This window comes from Ovis aries, chromosome 21 (genome assembly GCF_016772045.2).
Source record: "Ovis aries strain OAR_USU_Benz2616 breed Rambouillet chromosome 21, ARS-UI_Ramb_v3.0, whole genome shotgun sequence".
In the NCBI taxonomy this organism is placed as follows: domain Eukaryota; kingdom Metazoa; phylum Chordata; class Mammalia; order Artiodactyla; family Bovidae; genus Ovis; species Ovis aries.
The window spans coordinates 38,693,830-38,715,573 of record NC_056074.1 but is presented as its reverse complement, the minus strand read 5'-3'; the positions used below and the strand labels follow the sequence as shown (position 1 = coordinate 38,715,573).

Here is a 21,744-nt window from a genome sequence, read left to right as displayed (position 1 = left end):
TGGGGGGGCAGAGGGTCTCCCCCTGGGGGGCAAGTCTGCGAGTCCCGGGGGCAGGCAGAGGGAAGCGCGCGCCACCCGGGTCCTGACCCCACCCCCCGGAGGTCTAGCCCCGGCCCCCAGGCCCCGCCCCCCGGGCCCTGCCTCCCACCCCAGGGCCAGATGTTCAGCTGGCGGAGGCATCGGCTGGGGGAGGGGTGCTGAGGCCGCAGCCGGCACTACTTCCCTGCCAGCAGCTTCATTGTGTGCGCGAGGAGCGAGCGGCGGCGGAGAGCGGGCGGGCGAGCGAGCAGCCCGAGCGCGCCGGGGAGAGCGAGCGAGCGAGCGAGCGCGCCGGCTAGGGTGCGAGGCGGCGCCCGCGGCTGCGCTCCCCCGCCTCCCGGCAACTCTGCCCCAGCGCCGCGCGCCGTGCGCGCCGTCCCGCCGCCGCCGGCTGCCGTCGCAGGCGGGGGTCTGGTCCGGACAGGGGTCCCCGCCCGGGGACTGGGGCATCCTGGTGCAGCCGAGAGACGCGGAGCTCGCGGGGAGGGGCGGGGGCGGGCGGCAGTTGCGCCGCAGCGCCCGCTCGCTGAACTGCGTGGGCAGGCGGGCAATTGGGGCTCCACGGCGCCCCGAGGGCAGGTTGCCCCGACTTCTCCGGGGAGCCCCCAATTCCGTGGGGGCGTACAGAGCGAGCGCGCCGCAGCCGCACCGGACCTTGCGGCTCTTCCCCCGCGTACCCCACTTCTACACAAACTTTTCTGAAGCCCTCACCTCTGGGGGTCGCGGAGAGCGCCGGGCTGCCCGCTGGGCTTCTGCTCCGCCGGACCCTAGCCACGCTTGACCTCCTGGCTCTCGTAGCCTCAGTGGCGACCCCTCCAGGCCGGGCCGGGCGCGGCACTCCGGGCGAGCGCGGCAACCACCGCGGCTCTGCGAAGGCTCCCGCGCCCCCCGGGGCGGCTGGGCGGGGGTAATGCCCTCGGTGATGGAGAAGCCGAGCGCGGGCTCCGGGATCCTGTCCCGCAGCCGGGCCAAGACGGCGCCCAACGGCGGACAGCCGCACTCGGAGGATGACAGCAGCGAGGAGGAGCACTCGCACGGTGAGCCCGGCAGCCTGGGGTTAAAGGCGCACCGGCCCGGGGCGGGGGGAGGCGCGCGGGGGAGAGTTGCCGACCCCAGGGGTACTGTTAGGCATGGCTCCTGCCCTCCTTCAATAGGAGCCTCTGCTTTGCTCTCCCCAAGCCGGCACAGGGAATCTGGAGGCTGGGCCCCTAGCTGCCGGGGAGGCAGTCCTGCCTGCCCCCTCCCTGCCCTCAGCCCCCGAGGTACTCAGGCGTCCCTCCCTTTCACAGCTTAGGCTCCTCATACCTTACCACCTTGCAGAGGAGTGAGGTCTGGCCGGGGCAGGAGCTGGAAAGACACCTCCACACCAAGCCGTGAGGCTCATGTGGTGGGGAGGAGCCTTGGATTCCCTGCAGGGCTGTGGTCCAGGTCTAGGGGCAGCCCTCCAACCCCCCTCGCCCCCCCACTAAGTCAGAACAAAGGGCTCTGCTGGGCCTGGGCTTTAAAACTGGCCCGTATTCCGCGCCCCCCCCCCCACCCGCCCCAGGGCTATAGCTAGGCAAGGTCTCTCCCTTTTCCAGTTGCTTCTGTGACTGAGGGTAACTGAGGAGATGATCAGGGAAAAGTGAGCCTCCTGGAAGATGGGGGCCCTGGGTGGTCAGGAAGAACTCCAGGCCAGCCACCTCCCCCGCCACATCCTCCCATCCTCCCATCCTCCTTCCCTGGAGTCCTGACTGCCTCCCCCTGGCTCCACAGACAGCATGATCCGCGTTGGAACCAATTACCAGGCCGTAATTCCGGAGTGCAAGCCTGGTGAGTGGCAGGACAGGCTGTGAAGGGAGGGGACTTGGGGGCCCATGGCTTGGCCCTGGGCCCCACCTGAGGGAGCCCTTGACTGGCGCCCACTGGTGGGACAGGCGGGGGTGGGTGGCCGGCCCTGTGGCATGGCTAGTTTTCCTGCTCTGCCTTCCTGTCTGGTCCTCTGCGCCTCCTTCCCCTCTGGGCCTCACCTCACAGGCCTCACTCCGCTGTCCTCTGGCCTTGGGTCCAGGCCAGGGCCACCTGGGTGATGGTGTCCTCTGTCCTCTGCCTTTCAGAGAGCCCCGCACGCTACAGTAACAAGGAGCTGAAGGGGATGTTGGTGTGGTCCCCCAACCACTGTGTGTCAGATGCCAAGCGTGAGTGGGGTGGGATCCTGGGTTCATGCATACCCTTGGGAGCTGGGGGCCTGGTTCTCCTATCCGCTGCCGGCCGGCTCTTCTCAGAAGTGGGCTAGAGGCTGAGACATGTGGGTTCAACCCCTGCCCTGGGGCTCAGGGTCAGGGGCCTAGTCCCTGGGGGCATACCCCTGTCTGGACAGGCCTGGGTTAGGAGTTGTAACCCCTCCTCCAAGAGCTGGCTCCTCCCGCCTCTGCAGTTGACAAGTACATTGCGATGGCCAAGGAGAAGCACGGTTACAACATCGAGCAGGTGAGCCTCAGCCCCGCAGGGATTCGGGGAGGAGACAGCACGGTGCTGAGGGCGGCTGAGCCCGAGTCCTCCTCTCTCCTGGGCCAGGCACTGGGCATGCTCCTGTGGCATAAACATGACGTAGAGAAGTCGCTGGCTGACCTGGCCAACTTCACCCCATTCCCGGATGAGTGGACGGTGGAGGACAAGGTGCTGTTTGAACAGGCCTTTGGCTTCCATGGCAAGTGCTTCCAGCGGATCCAGCAGATGGTAAAGCCCTCCACCCCTGTCGGCGCTCCTCGGGCCCTTCTTTCTGATAAGCCTTCCCGGGGCCTGGAGTCTTAGGTGGGCTCCAGCCTCTGGCGTTGCCCCCTGCCCCCAGCTGCCTGACAAGCTGATTCCTAGCCTGGTGAAGTATTACTACTCTTGGAAGAAGACCCGCAGCCGGACCAGTGTGATGGACAGACAGGCTCGGCGGCTTGGGGGCCGAAAGGACAAGGAAGATAGGTCAGGGCCTGGGGAAGCTGTGGGTGGGGGTAGACAGCGCTCCTGCAGCCCCTAGTCCCTGCCTCACCCGCTCCTTGGCCCCCGTGTAAGCAGCGATGAACTTGAAGAGGGACGAGGAGCCGTGAGTGAGGGGGAGCCGGATGCTGGAGACCCCAAGAGAGAGGTGAGGGTGCAGAGCTCTGCTGGCCCGCCCGCTGGCCCACCCTCTCCTTGGGCTCTGCACCGCTCACCTCCTCTTTCTTCCCTGGCAGCCTCTGCCCTCTCGGCCCCTGAATGCCCGGCCGGGCCCAGGAAAGAAGGAGGCCCAGGGCTCCCAGTACCGCCACCATCCGCTGAGAACTCGGAGGCGCCCGCCCAAAGGCATGTACCTGAGCCCTGAGGGCCTCACCGCAGTGTCAGGGAGCCCGGACCTTGCCAACCTCACGCTTCGAGGCCTTGACTCCCAGCTCATCTCCCTCAAGCGCCAGGTAGGGGGCCCAGGGGAAGGAGGAGCTGTGAGAGGGGACAGTTGGCAGCTGGGGACTCTTAACTGGGGGCAGCTGAGCTGTAAGGGAGGTGGTTGTATGGTTGCCAAGCCTGCATTTTCTCCATCCTCTGGGTTTCTGGGTAACTTGATGTTCTGTTTTGGTCACTAATAAATAAATAAATAACGCTGGTCTTTGAAAAGGGGCAAACCCCAGTGTCTCCCCTACTGAATGGTTGTGAGCGATGAGATGAGGTAGATGGCTGGGTGAGGGTTGCTATTGATGGCCTCCTGGCGTGGAGTTTGACGGCCCTCTCTTGACTTACCTTCCCAGGTGCAAAGCATGAAGCAGACCAATAGCAGCCTCCGCCAAGCCCTGGAGGGCGGTATTGATCCACTCCGCCCCCCGGAGGTGAGGCTGCTCTTTCAAGTTTGGGGGGCAGGAGGGACCCTGTCTGGTGGCAGAGCAAGAAAGGGGAGTTTTGTTTGGAGAGCAGGCCCTCTGTTCCCCCGTTTTTGAGTCTCAAGGATCCATCCCTTGCTTTGCAGGCCAATACCAAGTTCAACTCCCGCTGGACCACGGATGAGCAGCTCTTGGCCGTACAAGGTGGGTGAGGCTCTGGAGAGAACAGAGGGCCCCAGGAGTGTCTCCTTCCCCCCAGGGAGCTGGGGCAGAGGGGAAGGATCAGGGAAGTAACTAGATCTAAGGCGGTATTCACACTCTGCTGCCCTTTTGACCCTTGCAGCCATCCGTAGGTATGGCAAAGACTTTGGGGCTATTGCAGAGGTGATTGGGAACAAGACTCTGACCCAGGTGAAGACCTTCTTTGTGAGCTACCGGCGCCGCTTCAATCTGGAGGAGGTGCTGCAGGAGTGGGAGGCCGAGCAGGATGGGGCCCCTGGAGCCCCGGTCCCCATGGAGGAGGCTAGGAGAGGGGCTCCCTTGCCAGCCCCAGCCCTAGAGGAAGATGATGAGGTGAGAAGGGGAGAGAGAAGTGCTGCGAGGAGAGAGGAGAGGAACCACCACCTCCGTCCTTAAAGATGGGCTGAGGGTGTGCTCGAACCCAGTTTCTCACCCTTCTGTCTCCTCTCAGGTCCAGATCACATCCGTCTCCACGTCAGGACCCCGATCGGGGCCCCCTGCGCCGCCCCCTCCTCCACCTCCCACCTCGCTGTCCCAGCCACCCCCACTGTTGAGGCCACCCTTGCCCACGGCCCCCACCCTGCTACGCCAGCCACCCCCACTCCAGCAGGGCCGTTTCCTTCAGCCCCGGCTGGCCCCCAACCAGCCGCCACCACCTCTCATCCGCCCTGCCCTGGCTGCCTCCCGCCACAGTGCCCGCCCTGGCCCTCAGCCCCCACCCACCCTGACTGGAGCCCCACTGGAGCCTCCGGCACCCTCGCTCTGAGCCCTGAGGCTCTCCGACAACCAGAGGCTCCAGAAGCCCTCGGCTGGGCGTCCCTGGGGACCTCCGGCTTCACCAAGGACAGAAGGGACTAGAGGTTGCGCCAGGTCTTTCAGGACCCAGGGCTGCCGCGCCTGGCACAGCTGGCCCCGTGGGTTCTGCACGTTGTTTCCGGTGGCCAAGCCCGGCCAGAGTCTGGGGCCTTGTGAGCTGGCCTGAGGGTACTTTCTTTTCCTGGCTGGGACTGGAATGACCGCCTCCCAGTGGCCAGGGCTTGGCCTTTGGTCCTGCCCTTCGTGTAGGGGGTAGAGACCATAGTGTGGGGCTGGGGGCGAGGACAGTTTCACGTGTTGGCTGTTCTTCCTCTTTCTCTTCTTGTAGCAATAAGTCTGGGTGAGGCGGGGAGGGCACTGGAGGGGGGAGGTGGGCAGAGAGGTCCCTTGGGGCCAGAGAGCTAGCTCTCCTGTCTTCAGGAGCCGGGTGGGGATGCTGAGGAGCTCTGAGGGTGTCCCCCTGCCCACCAGCCTAGATAGAGTAAGGAGGGTTGGGAACATATGCAGACATGGGTTTATTTTTCAATGTTTTTTAAAAATAAAACCTTCAAGCTCACTGAATCTTCTTTTGGTTTAAGGGTTCCAGGCTTAGTGTCTTTGTCAGGGCCATGGGTCCACCCAGCGCTGTCCCTTCTCCAGGGCCCAAACAGCAATCAGTTCTCCCCAGCAAGGCAGGTGGGCTGGGCCATATCTTGCCCATGGGGACTGGGTCCCTGCCCAGATGGGATGAGAAACAGGAGGAGGCAGCTCAGATTCCAAACATTCTCTTTATTACGTGTTTGATCCAGAGGAGAAACTAAGTGCAGGAAGGGGGGCTGGGTGGGGAGGGGCCACCTTGCCTGGGAGCCGCCCCCCCACCGCCGGCCACCACCCCCTTAGGGAGCCAAGCCTTGCCCTCCGGGCCCCTGGGAGCACCCGGGCTGTTCCATAGGGCAGGAAGGGGGAGGGAAGGAAGGAGGGGGAGCCCTTGGTAGGAGCCGAAGCCCACGGTCAGGGCTTGGGGCGGGCGGGAGGGCTGAGGTTGGCGAGGCCCCTTCCTGGGACCCAAGGGCTTGACTTGCCATGGAGCCAGGCCTGGGAGTGGGGTGATGAGTAGGGGTGGAGTCATCATAAATCAAAAAAAAAAAAATAAAATAATAAAATAAAAAATAAAACCCATCACAAAAAATGTACAACTCAGGTGAGGGTAGAGGCAGCCTCTGTTTAGGACCCCCTCCCCCAATTTCTCAAGAACAGAAACAGCAGAGAAATAAATTAAGGGAAGCAGCGGCTGCCACCAGCCAAGCGCCCATAACCAGCCACTCCCACCCTGGCTGCGGAGGTCGGCGAGCTGGGAGGCCCGTGGCCTACCTGTCCCCCAACCCCGTGGAGGGCAGAGGCTCCCGGCCCTGCTGCCCTCCGAAGCCTCGGCCAGGCGGCCCTGGAGGCCCGGGGCAGTGTCTCCTGAGAGGAGGGGCGACAGTGTGAGGAAGAGAAGGCAAGGCCGAGATGAGTGGCGAGGGAAGTCACTGCTACGGAACTAGCTGGTGCCCAGATTAATGCCAGTGAAGAGGGGCAGCGGGGAGAGGACCGGCGAGGGGGCTGTGCTTTCAGACAAAGGCCCTCCCAGAAGGGAGGATGCCGTTGTCCCTATTCCGGAGACTAGCAGCCCGGGCGGCCCCTGGGGGCCGGGGGCCCATCTGCCCTGTGGTCCCCTCCCCTCCCAGCCCTGGGGTCAGCCCCGCCTTCTACCCAGGAGGGGGTGGGAGAAGATGGCACAGACTTTTTGAGGAGGGGAACAAATGTCCCCACAGCAGCTTGTGGAAGGAAATGCCCAGCCTCTGGGGAAGGAGGGGCAGAGGATACAGTGTGGAGGGAGGCCGAGCCCCGCGCCTAGCCTGCCAGCCCCAGGCCGCCGCCAGCCCCCCGCTTCTGGGCTGCCCGGCACCCCCGCCCCAGCCCCCAGCCGCCCAGGCCTCCAGCCCAGGGGCCTGAGGTCAGGGGAAGGCCACCTCTGGTGGTTTGCTTGGAGGGGAAGGAGGAGAGGAGAGGGGAGAAGCCCAAAGTGGGCCTGGCGGAGGGCCTGACAGGGAACTCCACCACTCTTGCCTGAGAGTGTTCCAGCCCTGAGCCACCCTCCCGGGAAACCCCACAGATCCAGTCTCGACTGTCCCAATGGGGCAGGGAGGAAAGGTGGCCGCTGGGAAATTTTTTTTTTCTTTTTTCTTTTTGGTAATAAAAAATTTCTTGGTTTAGGCGAAATACTCTGTGCAACCGCAGTACCGAGGGGGAGCCCTGCCCCCCCCACCCCCTCCCTCCCCTTCCTTTGCCTCCTGTGGGAGAGAGGGGGGAAGGGGGGCTCTATGGGCAGGGGTAGCCGTGGGGAGGGGGAGAGAACCATCTCCCATCCCCCACAAACATGGAAGAAAAAACTGAGAAGGGCGGGGAGGGGGGAAGTGCCAGCAGGGGAGACACACCGACCCATCTCTGCAGTCTGGCCCGGGCGGGCGGAGCGCCGGCCCCAGCAGCAAAGTCCAGCTGGCCGCCTCCGCGCCCCCCACTCCTGGCAGCCTATTAAAGCTTAAGCTCGTTGGCTATTTTGGAGGCAATGTTTTTGAAGGCCATGGAGGTGCCCGATATCCGCTTAAACCGAACACCGTTGAGAGACAGCCGCGGCAGTTTGCACACCTCCATCTCCCACTGCACGAAGTTCTCGTGGCCAGGCGTGCCGTGCATGCACAGCAGCATGTACTTCTCGTGCAGCTCGCTCTGGCAGCTGTTGGCGTCCAGCACCTTGCGGATCTCCCGCATCATCTCGTTGGGCTCCATGGAGCTCGTGGTCTTCATGCTCCACGTGAAGCGCAGTGAGCGGGGCTTGGCCTCCCGAAACTCTTCCTTCTCTTTGTCGTTGCCGCCGCTGCCCACCATGTGAGGTCTGCTGGGAGGGCAGAGGCGGGCGTCAGGCGGGGGCTGCGGTGTCCCACCCACGGGAGCACCCCCCTGGCAGATGGACCCTGAGACCAGAGAGGACAGCGGGAGGGTGCCCCGGAGGCAGCGGTGCTGGAAGAGGGAGCGTTAGAGCTGGCTCGGGGAGCAGAGCGGGGCGAGGAGCGTGGGCAGTCCTGCACCCCGGTCTCAGGGCAGAGCAGGGAGGAGAAGCCAGCCCCTGGCCAGAGGTGACAAGCTGATAGCTCCATGCTTTCCTTCGAAGAGGGTTGGGTCGGGGAAGAACGGGGCGCACTGCACAGTAGCCCCGAGCAGTTCACAGACCGGACAGAGAGAAGTGGCTGCTTCACGAGAGCTGAGCTTTTCCGTGGGTGGGAGTCTGTAGCCCCAACCACCCGACCTGAGGCTCCTGCTTCCAGAATCCACCGGATCTCAGGAGAAGGGCCCACACCTGCTGCAGTAGGGGTGAGGGGTGCTCTGAGGACAGGGAGGCCCCAAGAGGGTGGGGCCAGGGCAGAAGCACAGGAGGAAGAGCCGTGTGGCAGAAGGAAGAGAGGAGCAGGAGGCTCGCGACGAGCCCGGTGGCCCGCGCAGGGCCGGCGCTGGCTCCAGCCCTCTCTCACCTGAGCGTCTCCACTCGGTCTTTGCTTTCAGGTTCATTCAGGTTCCTCAAAAAACAGAGCGAGGGAGAGTTTAGTGCTGGGACCTCTGTGAGGGCGGGTCCGGGGAGGTGCCACCGGTGGGTGGGCGGGACCCCAGCCCAGAAGGCCACTTGCCCATCACTGGCAGGCCGTGAGGCTTGGTGGCCCGTGGCCCCTTAAGCTGGCAGCTTGACCGTCCCTCTCCCACAGGGAGCCCAGCACGGTGGGGGGGGGGGCTGGCCCTCCCCACACGGAGATCCGTGCCAGCGAGGAGCCGGGGAGGAAGGTGTGGACGTGCGGGCGCTCATGGAGCACACAGTCCACAGGCAGGGCTCTGGGGAGGGGGTTCCTGCTCTAGGGACCCACGGCTGGGTCTCAGAACCACGGTCCTCTTAGAGGGAAGGGGCGAGGGGATAAATAGAGGCCTATCTTGGGAGGCTCAAAGGGCTAAGACCTGCTGGGAGTGTGCCTGGGGCTCAGTGTCTGGGGCTGGATCGGGGGGGAGAAGGGCCCTGAGGCCTGCTGGAGACAGGCCTGCCTCCCTCTTTCTTTTATAACTCCCCTGCCTGCCAGGCCATCTGCTGATACAGAAGGGAGACGGAGGGCAGGGCAGGGCAGGGCAGACACCTTGGGAGGGTGGGTGGGGAAGAGGTCTGGCCCCGCTGAGCGGCTTCTCCAGCTCCTGGCTGGAAGATGGGTGCCTGGAGCCGGGGAACTGGGGGTGCGGAGGAGAGCAAGGACGGAGGAGAGCGCGAGCAGCAGCGGTACATGTAAAAGGACACAGAGACGAGACGCACGAGAACGCAACCTGCAACCTGCAACCTGCAACCTGCGCGGCGAGCAGGCGCCGGCGCCGAGCAGGGGAAGGAGCCTGGCTGCGCTCTCGGGCCCCACCTGGCTCCTGCCCCGGGGGTGGAGGCCCCCACTGGGGCCCCATGAGTCAACAGCCAGCCATGCACTGAAGAGCTGGGTGGGGAGCGGCGGGCGGAAGGGGGAAAGCCTGGAGACCCTGTCTCGGCCGTTTGTCAGCCGGGCACTGGGTGCCTGTCAGGTGTCCCCGCCCCAGGGCAGGGCCTGGGCTGCCGGCCTTGGGGAACCAGGGCTCCAACCTGCTCCTCAGGTTGGTACGCGGCCCACCCAGGCCTCCAGACAGGACGAAGGCAGGGCTGGGGGCGACAGAGCCAGGAGTTGGCCCAGGAAGGCAGGTGCCTGAGTGCGGGGGGATCTCCCTCTGCTGCCAGGGCGCAGGGGTAGGATGGCCCAGCTCCTGGCTTGTAGGAAGCCACAGGCCGAAACTGGAGAACACAGCCCAGAGAGGATGTTTGGCTCCAGCCGCCCAGCAAAGGCTGGAGGTCCGAGGCCTGCTGGGGTGGGGGAGGGCTGGGCTTGTTCCACGGAGCTGCCAGAAGGGGGTGCTGTGCCCCGCTCAAGAGGCAAAGGCTTCTCGGGCCTGAGGCGTCAGGCAGAAGCCTGGACACCCTGGTGTCCCTGCAGCGCCCCTGAAGTCCTGCCATCCCAGAGGACCTGCAGTTCAGGGCACCAGGGAAGAGGAGGCCCAGGAGACCCAGAGTGAGACACCATCCCAGACACACTTCTGACCCGGGTGGAGCTTCTTCAGAGCGCATGCACAGACACGGGAAACGGCCGGAAGAGGAGCCCATCACAATTTGTGACCAATACCCGGGGTAGGGGGCCAGGGGGAGGAGACAATCTTAAAGGGAGAATTCCCTGAGAAGGTCCCCCTCGCTGGGGGACGGGCCCATTGTTTTCAGAGCCATTTGCCCTCAGTGGGCAAACGTGGCCTCGTGGGCCACCCTGTCAGAGGCCGTCGTCTTCCCTTTAAGATGGCAGAGACAGTGCCACACAGACATGGTTAGCAGATGGAGAAGGGCGCAAGAGCCAAAGAGGGGCGTTAGTGATGGAGGCAGGACACAGACACACACACACAGCGGGCTCAACGCCTACCTTCTGGCAAACCTGAAAGACAGATTTCTAAAAAAACAAACAAAAAAAGACAAAATAAAAAAAGAAATAAAAAAAAAAAAACCAACAAGACGGTATGTGGATAAGCAGGTGGGGAGTGGGCTTTACAGGTTCAAGGGTCACCCCCACTTTCTGAAGAGCCGCTCAGCGAGACTAGAGTCCCAGACACCCCCATCTGCTCATGCCCCACCCTGCAGCCCCACAGCTGTATGCCGAGGTGGAAAGGGGCCCAGCCTGGCTACACTAGCTGAGTGGAGCAAAGTACGGAGGAAGGGCAGGCAAACCCACTCTCTCCAAGCCTCCTGCTTGCTGTATCCTGAGCTTCGCTAAGATGGCTGAGGAAGCAGGGAGATGGAGACAGGGAGCACCCCGCGAGGCCGGCTGCTGGATGCACCTCAAGGATGAACGCTGCTTCTATGGGTCATCAGGGGGCAGGAGTGAGAAACCTCATGGAGAGGATCTCCACCCTGGTTCCCACACTGGAAAGCCTCAGAGTGCAGCAGGCTGCGTGGGAGCCACCCTGGGCCCCCAGCAGTCACTTAAATCGTGGCCTTCATCCTGGCACACTGCTCCACCCCCACCCCACCCCGTCCAGCCCAGCAGACGAATATGGCTGCGACAGACAAAACCAACTGGGTGGGGAGCAAGGAGGTCAAACGGGGGGAGACAAGAAACCAGGAGAAACTCTCCTTGCCGGCCCAGCCTGGCTCAGGCCTCATGACTTTGCAGCTGCGTCACCAAATATAAGTTTCCATGGGAACCCAGGAGAGAAGAGGGGGGCTTTTATTTTAGCATCTGAGTTCACACTCTCCTAGAGAGGAGGCGGCATCGGCCATCTGCTTGGGCCAGAGAACAAGGGGTGTGTATGAGGAGCTGGGAAGGCCTGAGAGGGATGGACAGGTCTGAGTGCCTCAGGTGCCAACAAGACTCACTTTCTTAGGCTTCCTGAGGCTGCTTCTAACCCCCTAGGGACCTACTCCCAGCTCTAACCCCAGGCGTTCTTATCCCCTGGCGTTCTTATCCCCTCCCCCAGGCGGGTGCAGGGCCTGCCCTCACCCTCTCTGCTGCCCTAGGCCCCCTACTCACCTGCGTACAAACTTGGAGGTGAATTTGCTGAAGATGCTCCCCGAGGCCCCCCGCCGGCCCTGGCTGTTGCCAGAGGGAGAGGCTGGGGTGACACCGTAGGGCAAATTCTGCTGGTCCCGCACCTGCCGGAGCTGTCCAGCGTGGAAGGTGCTTCGACTGGACACACCCCGGGGGAAATTAGTTCGGTCTGGGGCTCCACCACTGCTGCTGATGTTGTGGGCGGAGGGGGAGGCGACAGGGACACGCTGGGGGGCTGTGCTGTGGGAAAAGAGGTGGGGGTGGGGGAAATGCATCAGGGCACAAGGTGGCGGCCCCGCCAGTGGCTGGAGCGCCCTGGGGTGGGAAAAGGGAAGGGGAAGCTAGGGCAGAGGGAGGCAGCCACCACAGAGGACACAGAAGGAAGGGATGTGACCACCGAGGACGCCAGTAAGGGGGAGTGGGGAGGAGATGGTTTCGGGGAGGGAGGGAGGCAGGGAAGGATTCGTGTGTGGAGAGCAGTACAGGCTGGAGAGGAGCAGCTCCCTGGGAGCTCGGCAGACTGGAACCTCCAGGGGACAATGCTGACCAACCCTCAAGGGCTGAGTCCCTGTGATGCTGACTGTCCCCGCGTCCTAGGGAAGTCCAGGAAGGCTCAGAACAAAAAGGCTTCCTTCTGGAGCCTCGGGGCGGCTTCGGGCATGTCTGTTCTGAGAGGGAGAACTGGAGGAGAAGAGGGCCGTAAGCTACTTTGCTTCCCTCGACCTCCCGGCTGCAGCAGACAGCCGCCTCTTGTGGCTAAGATGACAAGAACAAAGCAGGACCCCCAGGTGGGAAGAAATTGTGGGGGGTGGAGGGGGGCAGGCTGAGGGCAGCAGTGCGTCAGCTGCCCCACCACACTTGCCTGGGCCGCGGCACCTCACAGTTACTGTCCGTGGGGGGCAGCCCAGTGGCCTTGTTGGGGTGCACGGAGGCCGACATGGATTTCTGGTGCTGGCGGGGCCGGGCCGCAGAGACCGCGGCGGAAGCAGAAGCCGTGGAGGCCCGGGACCCTGGCATGGTTAGGCTAGGAGACAAAAGCAGCGGAGAGGCCTGGGTTAGGGGCGGGCGGGGGCAGGAGGCTTGGTTAGGAAGCAAGGGCGGGGCGGGAAGGGCCAGAGGGGAGCCTCGGCAGGATGCATGTCAGGTCCAGAAGCAGCAATGGGGCACAAGTCAGAGCCCAGGGAGGCAAGGCTGCGGAGCGGAGGGCAGGGCGTGAAAGCCAACAGGAGGCCACTGCCCCCGGGCTGCACTGGTCTCCTAGGAATTCCAAGAACAAGGACGTGCTGTCGCCAGAAAGAGCAGGGTGCTGCTAAGGGGAGTTTTCATTAAGCTCAGAAGACAAGGAGCCAAGAGATCAACACCGACGGTCAAGGTCAGGGGCTTCTGCTCTCACAGGCCCGGCTGGAGTCACCCTCAGTGTGTGCACCCTTCAAGTGGGCATCTCTGGGTTCTGCCCTGAGCCGGGGTCCCTGGGGCACTGATGCCCAGAACAGCACAGTTGCCATGCCCTGGCTGCGGTCAAGGAGCAAGAAGGTGGCTGAGATGGTCATGGAGTCACACTGGGTACCCCGCAAGAAGCGGTCACAGGAGCACAGGGAGGAGGAGATGGAGGGGGGGAGCAGGGAGGTGCTGGCGTGTGGACGGCTGGACTGGACAGAGCCAGGACGGGACTCCAGGGAGCGGGAGGGGAGGGTGCTGCTGACAGACGTCACCGCTGGGGGAGTGGCTCCGGGGGGCACGGCAGGCAGGGCCCAGGCCTGCTCACCTGTCTTTGCCATTCTGGATGGAGGCCTGGCCAAGGCTGGCCCTCTCCAGGAGTGGGGAATTCCTGCTTCGGTTTGTGCTGGTGGAGAGGACGCTGTTCTGTGGGAAAGAAGGGGAAGAGCTATATCACAGAAAACCAAAGTGGTCACAAATCCAGCTCCCTTCTCCCCTTTCTACCATGAGCAATGGCGGGAGGCGTGGCGGGGAGAAAGGATGTTGCTTTGACTCTGGGGGGCAGGGTTTTCTACAGTAAGCACAAGTGGCCCAGGAGGGAAGGTCAGGTAGGCAGCCAAAGGAAGCCGGGTCTGGTTAAGGAAGGAGCTGCCTGGAGAGGGCCGGCCCCACAGCAAGAAGGCAGGGTGGGGGCCTGGGAGAGAGGGCGGGCTGGCCAGGAGGGGGAGGGGCGTGGCTCACCGTGGAGGGCGTGGGGGTGGTCTTCTTCCTCTCCAGGCCAGGCAGGGGGCTGGCAGGCACTTTGGCTGTGCTGCTGGCCTTCCGTCCTGACTCCCGGTCCTCCTCAGGCCGCTTGTTTTCTGCGTTGTTGCTCTGAGTCTTCTTAGAGTAGGAATTGGAAGTGGGGATGGCAGGGCCAGCTGCTGGGCCAGAGGGACGGTGGGAACGCGTAAGGGCGAGGGCGGCACACCGAACACCCACCGTGCGCTTCATGCTTCCTACCTGTGGCCAGCAACCCCGTTTCACAGGGTGAGGGAAGTGTGCTGCAGTGACCTGCCCAAGGACATGCTAGTAAGGGCTGAACAGGACTCAAACTCGGCTGTGCCACCCGAAGCCCCCAGAACCCACCGGAGAGGGCTGTGCCCCACACCTGCCACTCTCGGAAGTACTCACCCTGGTCGCTGAAGCGCCGCTGCTTGGGGTTGGCGGAGACGCTGCGCTGTACCTTGTGGGAGGGGGAAGGGGCACTGCTATTGGTCAGATCAGCTGAAGGCCGGGGCTTCAAGGTGATGGTGTCGCCCTCCAGCTGCGAGAACACAAGAGGGAGGGATGAAGAGCTGCTTGTGCACAAGCCCACCTCCGTGCCACATTCCTGCCTGACACAAATCCACCTGGGCTCCCGTGAGACATACCCACTGCAAGACCAAAGTGCATTTAGATAAACAGAGAAAAACAAGCAGCAATGCAGACCCTGACAAACAGCCAAAGACACACCAACCTCCCCACAAAGACCCCCACTCTCAGAGAAGGACACGGACACATATACACACACACACTCGGGCACGCGCGCGCACGCAAAAAGAAGCATTCAGACTCAGAGACATCCCCCAATACCTCCCGAGCAGGCTAAGAATCAAAAAAAGGAGTCTGACACCACCAGGGGGACAGGGAGGCCACACGTGCGTGCAAGTGGGACACACAGATGGTAAGCAGGACCCGACTCCCACAGAGACCCATGGGTTCAGGTGCAGACATGGTGACCCAGACAAGCAGAGCAACAATCACGAGGCCTCCAGATGGACAGACGTGAAGGGGGGACGTATAGGCCCCCAGATACACACTCCCAGACATGAGCACAGAGCAGAAGTAACACAGACTCACGGCTCCTGGAAGGCACAAAGCACCCAGGAATCCCAAGACTTCTCGACACAGACACAAAACATATGGAAACACGCCTGGGGGCAACAAAGAACTGACCCAGATGGACCGAGACCCTGTCTAACCAACACAGAATGAACCAGATATACTCACCGTGTGGTAACCCAGACCCAGGCCCGACCCCATCAGCTTTCCTATTGAACCACTGATGGCGATCAGAGAAAGCAAAGGCCAGAGGGGCCTTAGCGCCCCCCCAGAGGTGGGGCTTAAAATCAGTCAGTAGAGAGTACAGCCACACAGCTACTCGGAAATGAGGTCTGCCCTCAACAGCCACTAGAAGCAAGGGGCTGCTGCTGACAGAGGACGGCACACACGGGGATGGAGCCGGGGCACGCACCTCGGAGCTCTTGTAGCCCAGGAGCAGATAGGTGGCCATCACCTCGTTGTACCTCTGGCCCACCAGTGAGTCCTGGATCTCTTCCCGCGTGTAACCCATGGACACCATCAACTCTGCACGGGAGGGCACACAATTAAGGCAGGTCCTGAGTCCCAGGCAGGCTCAACCTCACTGCCCAGCACAGCCTCACCTGTCCGTCGGGGGTCCTTGTAGTCAGGGAGTGGCTCCACATAAGGCTTTAATTCATCATCTTCGTGACCCACATTCATCCACCGATCTTTCATGATTTGCTGGGGAGCAAAGGGAAGGAGAAGGGCAGAGAGGGAGAACTCAGCCTGGAGGTTTCCTTGGGACCCAGGACCTGGCCAGACAGTCTCAGGCTGCTCACCTCTAAAGTGCCTCTCTTGCTGGGATTGAGAATGAGAAATTTCTTGAGCAGGTTTTCACAGTCTGTGGACATGTAGAACGGAATACGGTATTTCCCCCTTAGTACCCGCTCCCGCAGCTCCTGTAGGAGGGAAATTTAAATCACCCAAGGACAAGGGTTTAAGAAACCTAACATCCAGGCTCCTGAGAGTCTGACTGTCCAGGCAGATAGAAACGAAATATGAAAAGAGGCAGAGGGCCTGGGACAAGGCCCCTCACTAGAGAGGCGGTGCTGTCAGACACCCCACGCCCTCGGGCTTCAGGAGCCGGAGGCTTGCAATCCTGAGTGCCTTGGAGAGGTGAACAAACATACAATTTATCCCAGCTCTCAAGAGAAGAACTGAGATTATGATGCTGGGTATATAGTGCCTTTTAATAGCTGCTACCTTCAGTAAGCCCTCTGAAGCTCTGGCTCAGGAAAAATGTGGAAAAGCAGTGAAGGTGAGAGGTCGGGGACAAGACCAGCGGCCAAGAGAAGAAATGAGAATTCAAATGATCTAAGCCTGCACTTCACTCCACCTTGAGGTTCTGTCCATCAAAAGGCAGGGATCCGCTGACCAGTGTGTACAGGATAACTCCCAGGCTCCATACATCCACCTCGGGTCCATCGTACTTTTTGCCCTGGAAGAGCTCTGGGGCAGCATAAGGAGGACTGCCACAGAAGGTATCTAGCTTGTTCCCAAAGGTGAATTCGTTGCTGAAGCCGAAGTCTGCGATCTTGATGTTCATATCAGCATCCAAGAGCAGGTTTTCTGCCTGGGAGGTAAGAAGGAAAATGTCAGGGAACCAAGTGGACCACACCAAGGCACCAGACAGGAAGGAGCTGAGGGGAACGGAAGGAAAAAACAGGAAGTCATCTTCAATCTTAGTACTGTTCCCACCAACTCCAGGGCGGCCTCCAATATGTGTGAAGACGCTGGGCTGGGTTGGAGGAGGGTGGCAAAGCCCGCTCCTCACACAGGCAGCTGTATGAAGGCTGGGATCTGAAGGCTGAGGGCTGTGAGCTGTGGAAAGCGTCCCTGTCAGGCCTGGGTTAATCGTGGTCACCTGTGAGGACTTGGGCCGGGAAGACCCAGAGGTAGTCTCTCACACACTAACATCTGAGGGACAGAGATGGTAGTGCTCACATCTGCAAAGCAGCTGTGATGCAGCCGTGGGACAGTCAACCCTGTTTCCTCGGCTGGCTGCCAGGCCTGGCAGCACCGGAAGAGGTGGAATGGCAGAGGCTCTCTACTCGCTGGCGGGAATGGAAGCCCAAGCCCAGTCACACAGGCCTGTGTCAGAAGCAGCCCTAGGGGCTTCCTCATCATTTCCAAAAAAATTACAGGCTAGAGCTTCCCTGAACATCAGGGTGTCACGGTTCTGTCACTGTTCACAGAGGTGAACGGCCCAGCCCTGACTCAGACACGGGAGACGAGAGCGTGCCTTACCTTTAGGTCTCTGTGAACAATGAACTTCTGGTGGCAGTACTGCACAGCAGACACTATCTGAAAGGAAGGAAGAGGGGTCAGCCCGGAGGCGGCCGCACGGGCTGGTGGAGCTGCGACCCTGTGACCGACTTCCAGCCTGCCACACTGATAAGGAGGGCCCAAAGGACCCTCCGAGGCTGCTGAGAGATGGCAGCTACTCCCTGCATGCCAACCCCCCGAGCAGAGGTTGGGCCCACAGCCCAGGGAGGGAGTCACACCCACCTGGCGGAATTTGGCTCGAGCCTCTTTTTCTTTCATCCTGCCATGAGCCACTAGGTAATCAAACACCTCTCCTGCAAGTGACAGGAGTGGGGTCTACATCAGAGCTGGCTGGAGCTGGGGAAGGCAGGGACACAGGAGCAAGAGGCAATTCCATACCTACCTCCACTGGCGTACTCCATGACCAGGTAGAGCGTTTTCTCAGTCTCGATCACTTCGAATAACTTAACTGCAAGAGCAAGGGCCAAGCTCTGAGTCAGAGCAGCAGCAGGGGGTCACAGGTCAAGCCCCGACATGCACAGGGGCATCCTCAGAACAAACCTTTCCTCCCCTCTCATTCCTGCTCTCCCGAGGACAAGCTCTCCTCGTGGCAGCCACACCGCTAAGGACAGCCCTGAGCTCCAGGGGCAGAGCCGGACTGAGCCGGGCCTCCCCAGAGGCGTCCTGGAAGACTCCGGACTCCGGCCGGCACCGCGCCTCCGGGAGGAGGACTGTAGAGGAGGACTACGTGTGGGAGCTGGAGTCGCGCGGTGGGGGAGGGAGAGGAATGACGACGGTCCTCACCTATGTTGGGATGGTTCAGAACCTTCATTATTCTTACTTCACGGAACAGCTGGAAAATAAAATAGCAGCAGGGGTCATGCCTGCTCAGCTTGCTCCCCTCAGGTCCCCTCCAAACAGATCCATCACTAGGATGCTTTTTCCGAAAGAGCAAAGAGGCAGGGTGAAGAAACAGTTTGGCAGTCCACCTCTTCCATGCCCGTTCCCAGGGGCTGAGAAGGACCCGGAGGTGGGAGGAGAGCAAGAAGGGTCAGCACGAGGCCAGCGGGGCTCTCCCGACCTGCACCCTCAGGGGCAGCATCCGGACGAGCCAGCTGTGCCCTCAGGCGCTGTCTACTCAGATCCAGCCCCCCAGCAGCAGACGGTTTTGGCTGGGTGCCTCCGAAGGAGGGAGTGTGAGCCCATGGACATGAATATTTAGAACCTGAGCTGCTTCTACAGTTCACAGACAAAGCAGACTCCAGTGTGGTCTGTGTGAAAGGGCAGGGAGCTCTGAAGGGGGACCCTACTGTCTTCCGACTTACAGAAGTCAGAGGGCTCAGCACTCGTGGGTGCGCCTTTCTCTCCTGGGCCTCAGGGTGGTGACAGAAGAAGCCACTCCTATATATAGCTGATGCCAATTTTAATCAAATCCACCTACACACACTCACGCTCTCTTTGTGAAACAAAATCAGGGACTCCAAACCATACATTTCCATAAAGAAAAATGACAGAAATGAACCCCATCCCCTCTGCGGGGGCCAGAAAATTGGGGGTGTGGTTTCGGTAACTTCTAGGCCTTCCCACTTGCACAAGGGGCGGAACTGGCTGTTCTGCGTTTTTGTTTTTGTTTTTTGAGGGGAGGTATGGAGACCTGATTTAGGCTATATTTTATGGGGAGAAAGTGAACCTATCTTGTTTTCCCCTTTGATGAAGTCCCAGAGCTTTCCTGAGCTGGAAAGGAAATGGGAGACAGGTTTTCCAACTCTTGAAAACCTGATTCTGACCTTCACTCCCCTTTTCTGTTAGAGCCCAGGTTTTTCCTTGCTTTCTTCTCTGGCCCAGGAGATAAAGCGGATGAAGAGGCAAGAAGTCCTGGACACCAGCTCAGTGGCAGGAGTGTGGAGCAACACTGAAATGGGGCCTGAAGGCCGCTGCCAGGGCTCCTTCCCCTGAGGGCACTCGCTGGGCCTGCAGAGTGCCCTCCTAGGAGAGCGTGGACTTTTCTGAGCTTGGTTAGAGCCCTGAAGAGGCCAGTCTCTTCAAGGTGTGTCGTTTAGGGATTGCTGCTGGGATCAAATTTAAACAGAGAGATCTGGCCAGAGTCAGTCTGGCCTTGGCCATGGAGTGGGTTAGAAGGGACATCTGTCTGGTGCTGGTGTCTTCCAGCCAGTCAGGAAGAGGCAGGGAGAAGAGACAAGTGGGAGACAGGACGGCCGAGCCGACGCTGGCAGCCTGAGATGCTCCAAGGACCGAATGGCTCATACCAGGCTGGCTTCTGCTCTGTGGGGTCTGAGCCAACGTGTCCAGAGTAGCCCTCTTTCCCTTCCTTCCGGAAAGCTCCCAGCAGGGAAGCCCTGGTGATGACAGCCACATTTCCTCTGACTCAAAGAACCGTGAGGGGATCCCAGGGGTACCAAAAACAATAGGAAACACCTTGGTTTTGGCCGTCACTGTGTCATGGCGCCTCAACCCACACTAATTTTGTGAGTGTCTCTCTCAGTAACAACTCCCAACCCCGAGCCCCAAGCTTCCCAATCTCGCTGTAGTTGGCTCTGTTAGCATGAGGTTATACCCTCTCCTAACCCAACTAACACAATGTGCTCATGAAAAGGAAAGCTCAATCTGCCATGAGATCAAAAGATCTGGGTTAATCAAGGTCAGAAAATCTGAGCCAGGGTCATCTGGAGAATGAGCAAATCTGACTGAGCTGAAAAGGGGCTGCTTTCTGGGAGCCCGATGGGAGACGTCTTCCTTCCTCTAAACTGCCTGAGCCCAGGGCGGTGGGGGGAGGGCTGTTTCTGGCTCTGCACCGACAGTCACTGGTAAGCTGTCCCTCCTCTGCAAATGAAAGCCTTCTTTCCTCACTCCTACATATGTGGTGCCACCTGGAGGGTTCCTTGACCAGCTAGAAAGACTTCAGTTTCCACTGTACGCCAAGGGAAGCAAAAGTCTCACCTTGCAAAGACTACATGCAAATCACTTTGCCAACTGTTAGTCAGGAGGAGCCTAAAAGTGAGAGGGAAAACTGGGAGTACCTGTCCTTAATCTGCATGTACTATCAGAGGCTTGAAACTGGAGTTCAGTTTCTAAAAACCCCAGCCCTCCATCCCCATTCTCTGAAATGGAGCTGGCCCAGAATCCAGGGGCAGGTTCTCTGCCTCCTCTTATCCCTGTACTTCTTAGAGCCACTCCCCTGCATCATTCCAGATGTTAAAGCAACTGCTTATGTTTCGAGTAATAGCTGTATACATGCGTTTTTGCATACAGGCTGGTCACAAGCCAGAAAATAACAAGATGCAGGAGGTAGGTCAGACAGGTAGGCTGAGGGGCTGGGAAGAGGCAGAAAGACTTCTATTGAGCCAGTGTCTGAGGCCAGGAAGCCCAAGCAGAAGTCAGCACAGAGGATCCTACAAAACCCTGAAGAGAGCAGAGCCATGGAGAGGGATAGTGGGGACAACAAAATAACTGGAGAGTCTGAACCAGGGGTTCACGTGTCTGTACGTACTCAATAATGTCCGACTCGGGGATCCCACAGACCATAGCCTGCCAGGCTCCTCCGTCCTGGAATTTCCCAGGCAAGAATACAGGAGTGGGTTGCCATTTCCTTCCCCAGGGGATCTTCCCGACCCAGAGACTGAATCCGAATTTCCTACACTGTGCCACCTGGGAAGCCCAGGGGTGCAGGAAGAGGTCCAAATGGGACCAGCAGATGAGCGACCCCTGACAAAGGCTTAGAGAGGGACAGGATGCACTGTGAGCTTACTTTCTGGAGACTGGAGGAATTCAGCTGAGTCTTGTCAATGATCTTTACAGCTACCTGCACAAGAGACAAAAAAGCCCAAGATTATCTCTCTGACCACGCTAAGGTCAGGATTCAAATCTGCTTCTCCCTTCATTATTTCCGCCATCTTCTTAGCCTATCCCTCTGAGCATCCCTCTCTTTTCAGATCTCATTTCTGGCTGATAAACAGAAGGCTGCCTTGGGGAGTAGCCCTACCGCTACTGCTGGGGTATCAACAGTGGGAGATGCTGCCGTGTCCCCAGGTCCGGCGCTCACCTCTTTCCCAGTCAGGATATGCCGAGCCAGCTTCACCTTGGCGAAGTTACCCTTGCCGATGGTCTTGAGGAGCCGGTAGTTGCCGATATGGGGCTGCTCGTCAGCAGAGGTGGCTGAGTTGCGGCCCCGCAGCATGTTGGACTTACTGCTGGGCTTGTCAAGGTGTCCCAAGGGGGGCTGCCGGGTAGAAACACGCACACCTTTAAGTGTGCCACCCTTTAGCTCCCCATGCCCTGGCCCTTAGCTCTCTGCAAAAAATTGTTAAGAGGCTGGGGTAGGGGGGCAGGGAGGCATGCAGAGAGCAAGTCATAAGGCAGGGGAGTAAGAGGAGAGGGAAAGTGAGCCCCGCTCCACTCCAAAAGAGCACAGCCTGGGGTCCAGGGTCAACATCCTACTACGAGCCGTCCCATCCCCGGCTCCACTCTCTGGAATACATCCCCCGTGAACAGCCCAACACTTCCTCCTCCTTGTGTAGGGGAGCGCCGCCTACTGCCCTCCCTGTGGCCTGCTCACACTTCAATCAGGCCCA

The 21,744-nt window shown here is 60.5% G+C and overlaps 2 protein-coding genes across 34 annotated transcripts in view; one reads left to right on the top strand and one right to left on the bottom strand.

Annotated features, from left to right (window-relative positions):
- The first annotated feature begins 242 nt into the window (after positions 1–242).
- RCOR2 (REST corepressor 2) lies at positions 243–5,472 on the top strand. 2 transcript variants are annotated; one of them, XM_015103162.4, is made up of 12 exons: positions 243–1,076; positions 1,795–1,851; positions 2,136–2,216; positions 2,456–2,508; positions 2,596–2,757; positions 2,870–2,994; positions 3,088–3,157; positions 3,246–3,461; positions 3,792–3,869; positions 4,007–4,064; positions 4,204–4,433; positions 4,552–5,472. In XM_015103162.4, the coding sequence occupies exons 1-12, from the start codon at positions 950–952 to the stop codon at positions 4,864–4,866; spliced, it is 1,572 nt and encodes a 523-aa protein (XP_014958648.2). In that variant the 5' UTR covers positions 243–949; the 3' UTR covers positions 4,867–5,472. The 2 variants fall into 2 exon arrangements, with proteins under 2 accessions (XP_014958648.2, XP_027815584.1); XM_027959783.3 differs by lacking the exon at positions 4,204–4,433.
- Positions 5,473–5,664: 192 nt separating this feature from the next.
- Positions 5,665–21,744, bottom strand: part of MARK2 (microtubule affinity regulating kinase 2) — a 57,640-nt gene continuing 41,560 nt past the window's right edge. For 16 of the 32 annotated variants that reach the window (XM_060404075.1, XM_060404076.1, XM_060404072.1 and 13 more), the window contains 18 exons: positions 21,216–21,392; positions 20,922–20,975; positions 17,960–18,008; positions 17,559–17,624; positions 17,399–17,469; positions 17,138–17,194; positions 16,227–16,463; positions 15,670–15,789; positions 15,472–15,571; positions 15,282–15,394; positions 14,180–14,312; positions 13,748–13,929; positions 13,335–13,432; positions 12,432–12,593; positions 11,552–11,809; positions 10,448–10,474; positions 8,465–8,509; positions 5,665–7,833 (listed from right to left, as the gene is read on the bottom strand). In XM_060404075.1, the coding sequence (XP_060260058.1) occupies positions 7,470–7,833; positions 8,465–8,509; positions 10,448–10,474; positions 11,552–11,809; positions 12,432–12,593; positions 13,335–13,432; positions 13,748–13,929; positions 14,180–14,312; positions 15,282–15,394; positions 15,472–15,571; positions 15,670–15,789; positions 16,227–16,463; positions 17,138–17,194; positions 17,399–17,469; positions 17,559–17,624; positions 17,960–18,008; positions 20,922–20,975; positions 21,216–21,350 (2,271 nt within the window). In that variant the 5' untranslated portion in view covers positions 21,351–21,392 and the 3' untranslated portion in view covers positions 5,665–7,469. The remainder of the gene's footprint in view (positions 7,834–8,464; positions 8,510–10,447; positions 10,475–11,551; positions 11,810–12,431; positions 12,594–13,334; positions 13,433–13,747; positions 13,930–14,179; positions 14,313–15,281; positions 15,395–15,471; positions 15,572–15,669; positions 15,790–16,226; positions 16,464–17,137; positions 17,195–17,398; positions 17,470–17,558; positions 17,625–17,959; positions 18,009–20,921; positions 20,976–21,215; positions 21,393–21,744) is intronic. The other 16 variants (XM_027959758.2, XM_027959757.2, XM_027959759.2 and 13 more) reach the window with 16 other exon arrangements.

Bases quoted from the DNA above. Each gene is read 5' to 3' on its own strand.
- RCOR2 (XM_015103162.4), top strand. From the start codon at position 950: ATGCCCTCGGTGATGGAGAAGCCGAGCGCGGGCTCCGGGATCCTGTCC. The intron at 3,158-3,245 runs GTGAGGGTGCAG...CTTCCCTGGCAG, and splicing joins CTGGAGACCCCAAGAGAGAG to CCTCTGCCCTCTCGGCCCCT. The intron at 4,065-4,203 runs GTGGGTGAGGCT...TGACCCTTGCAG, and splicing joins GCAGCTCTTGGCCGTACAAG to CCATCCGTAGGTATGGCAAA.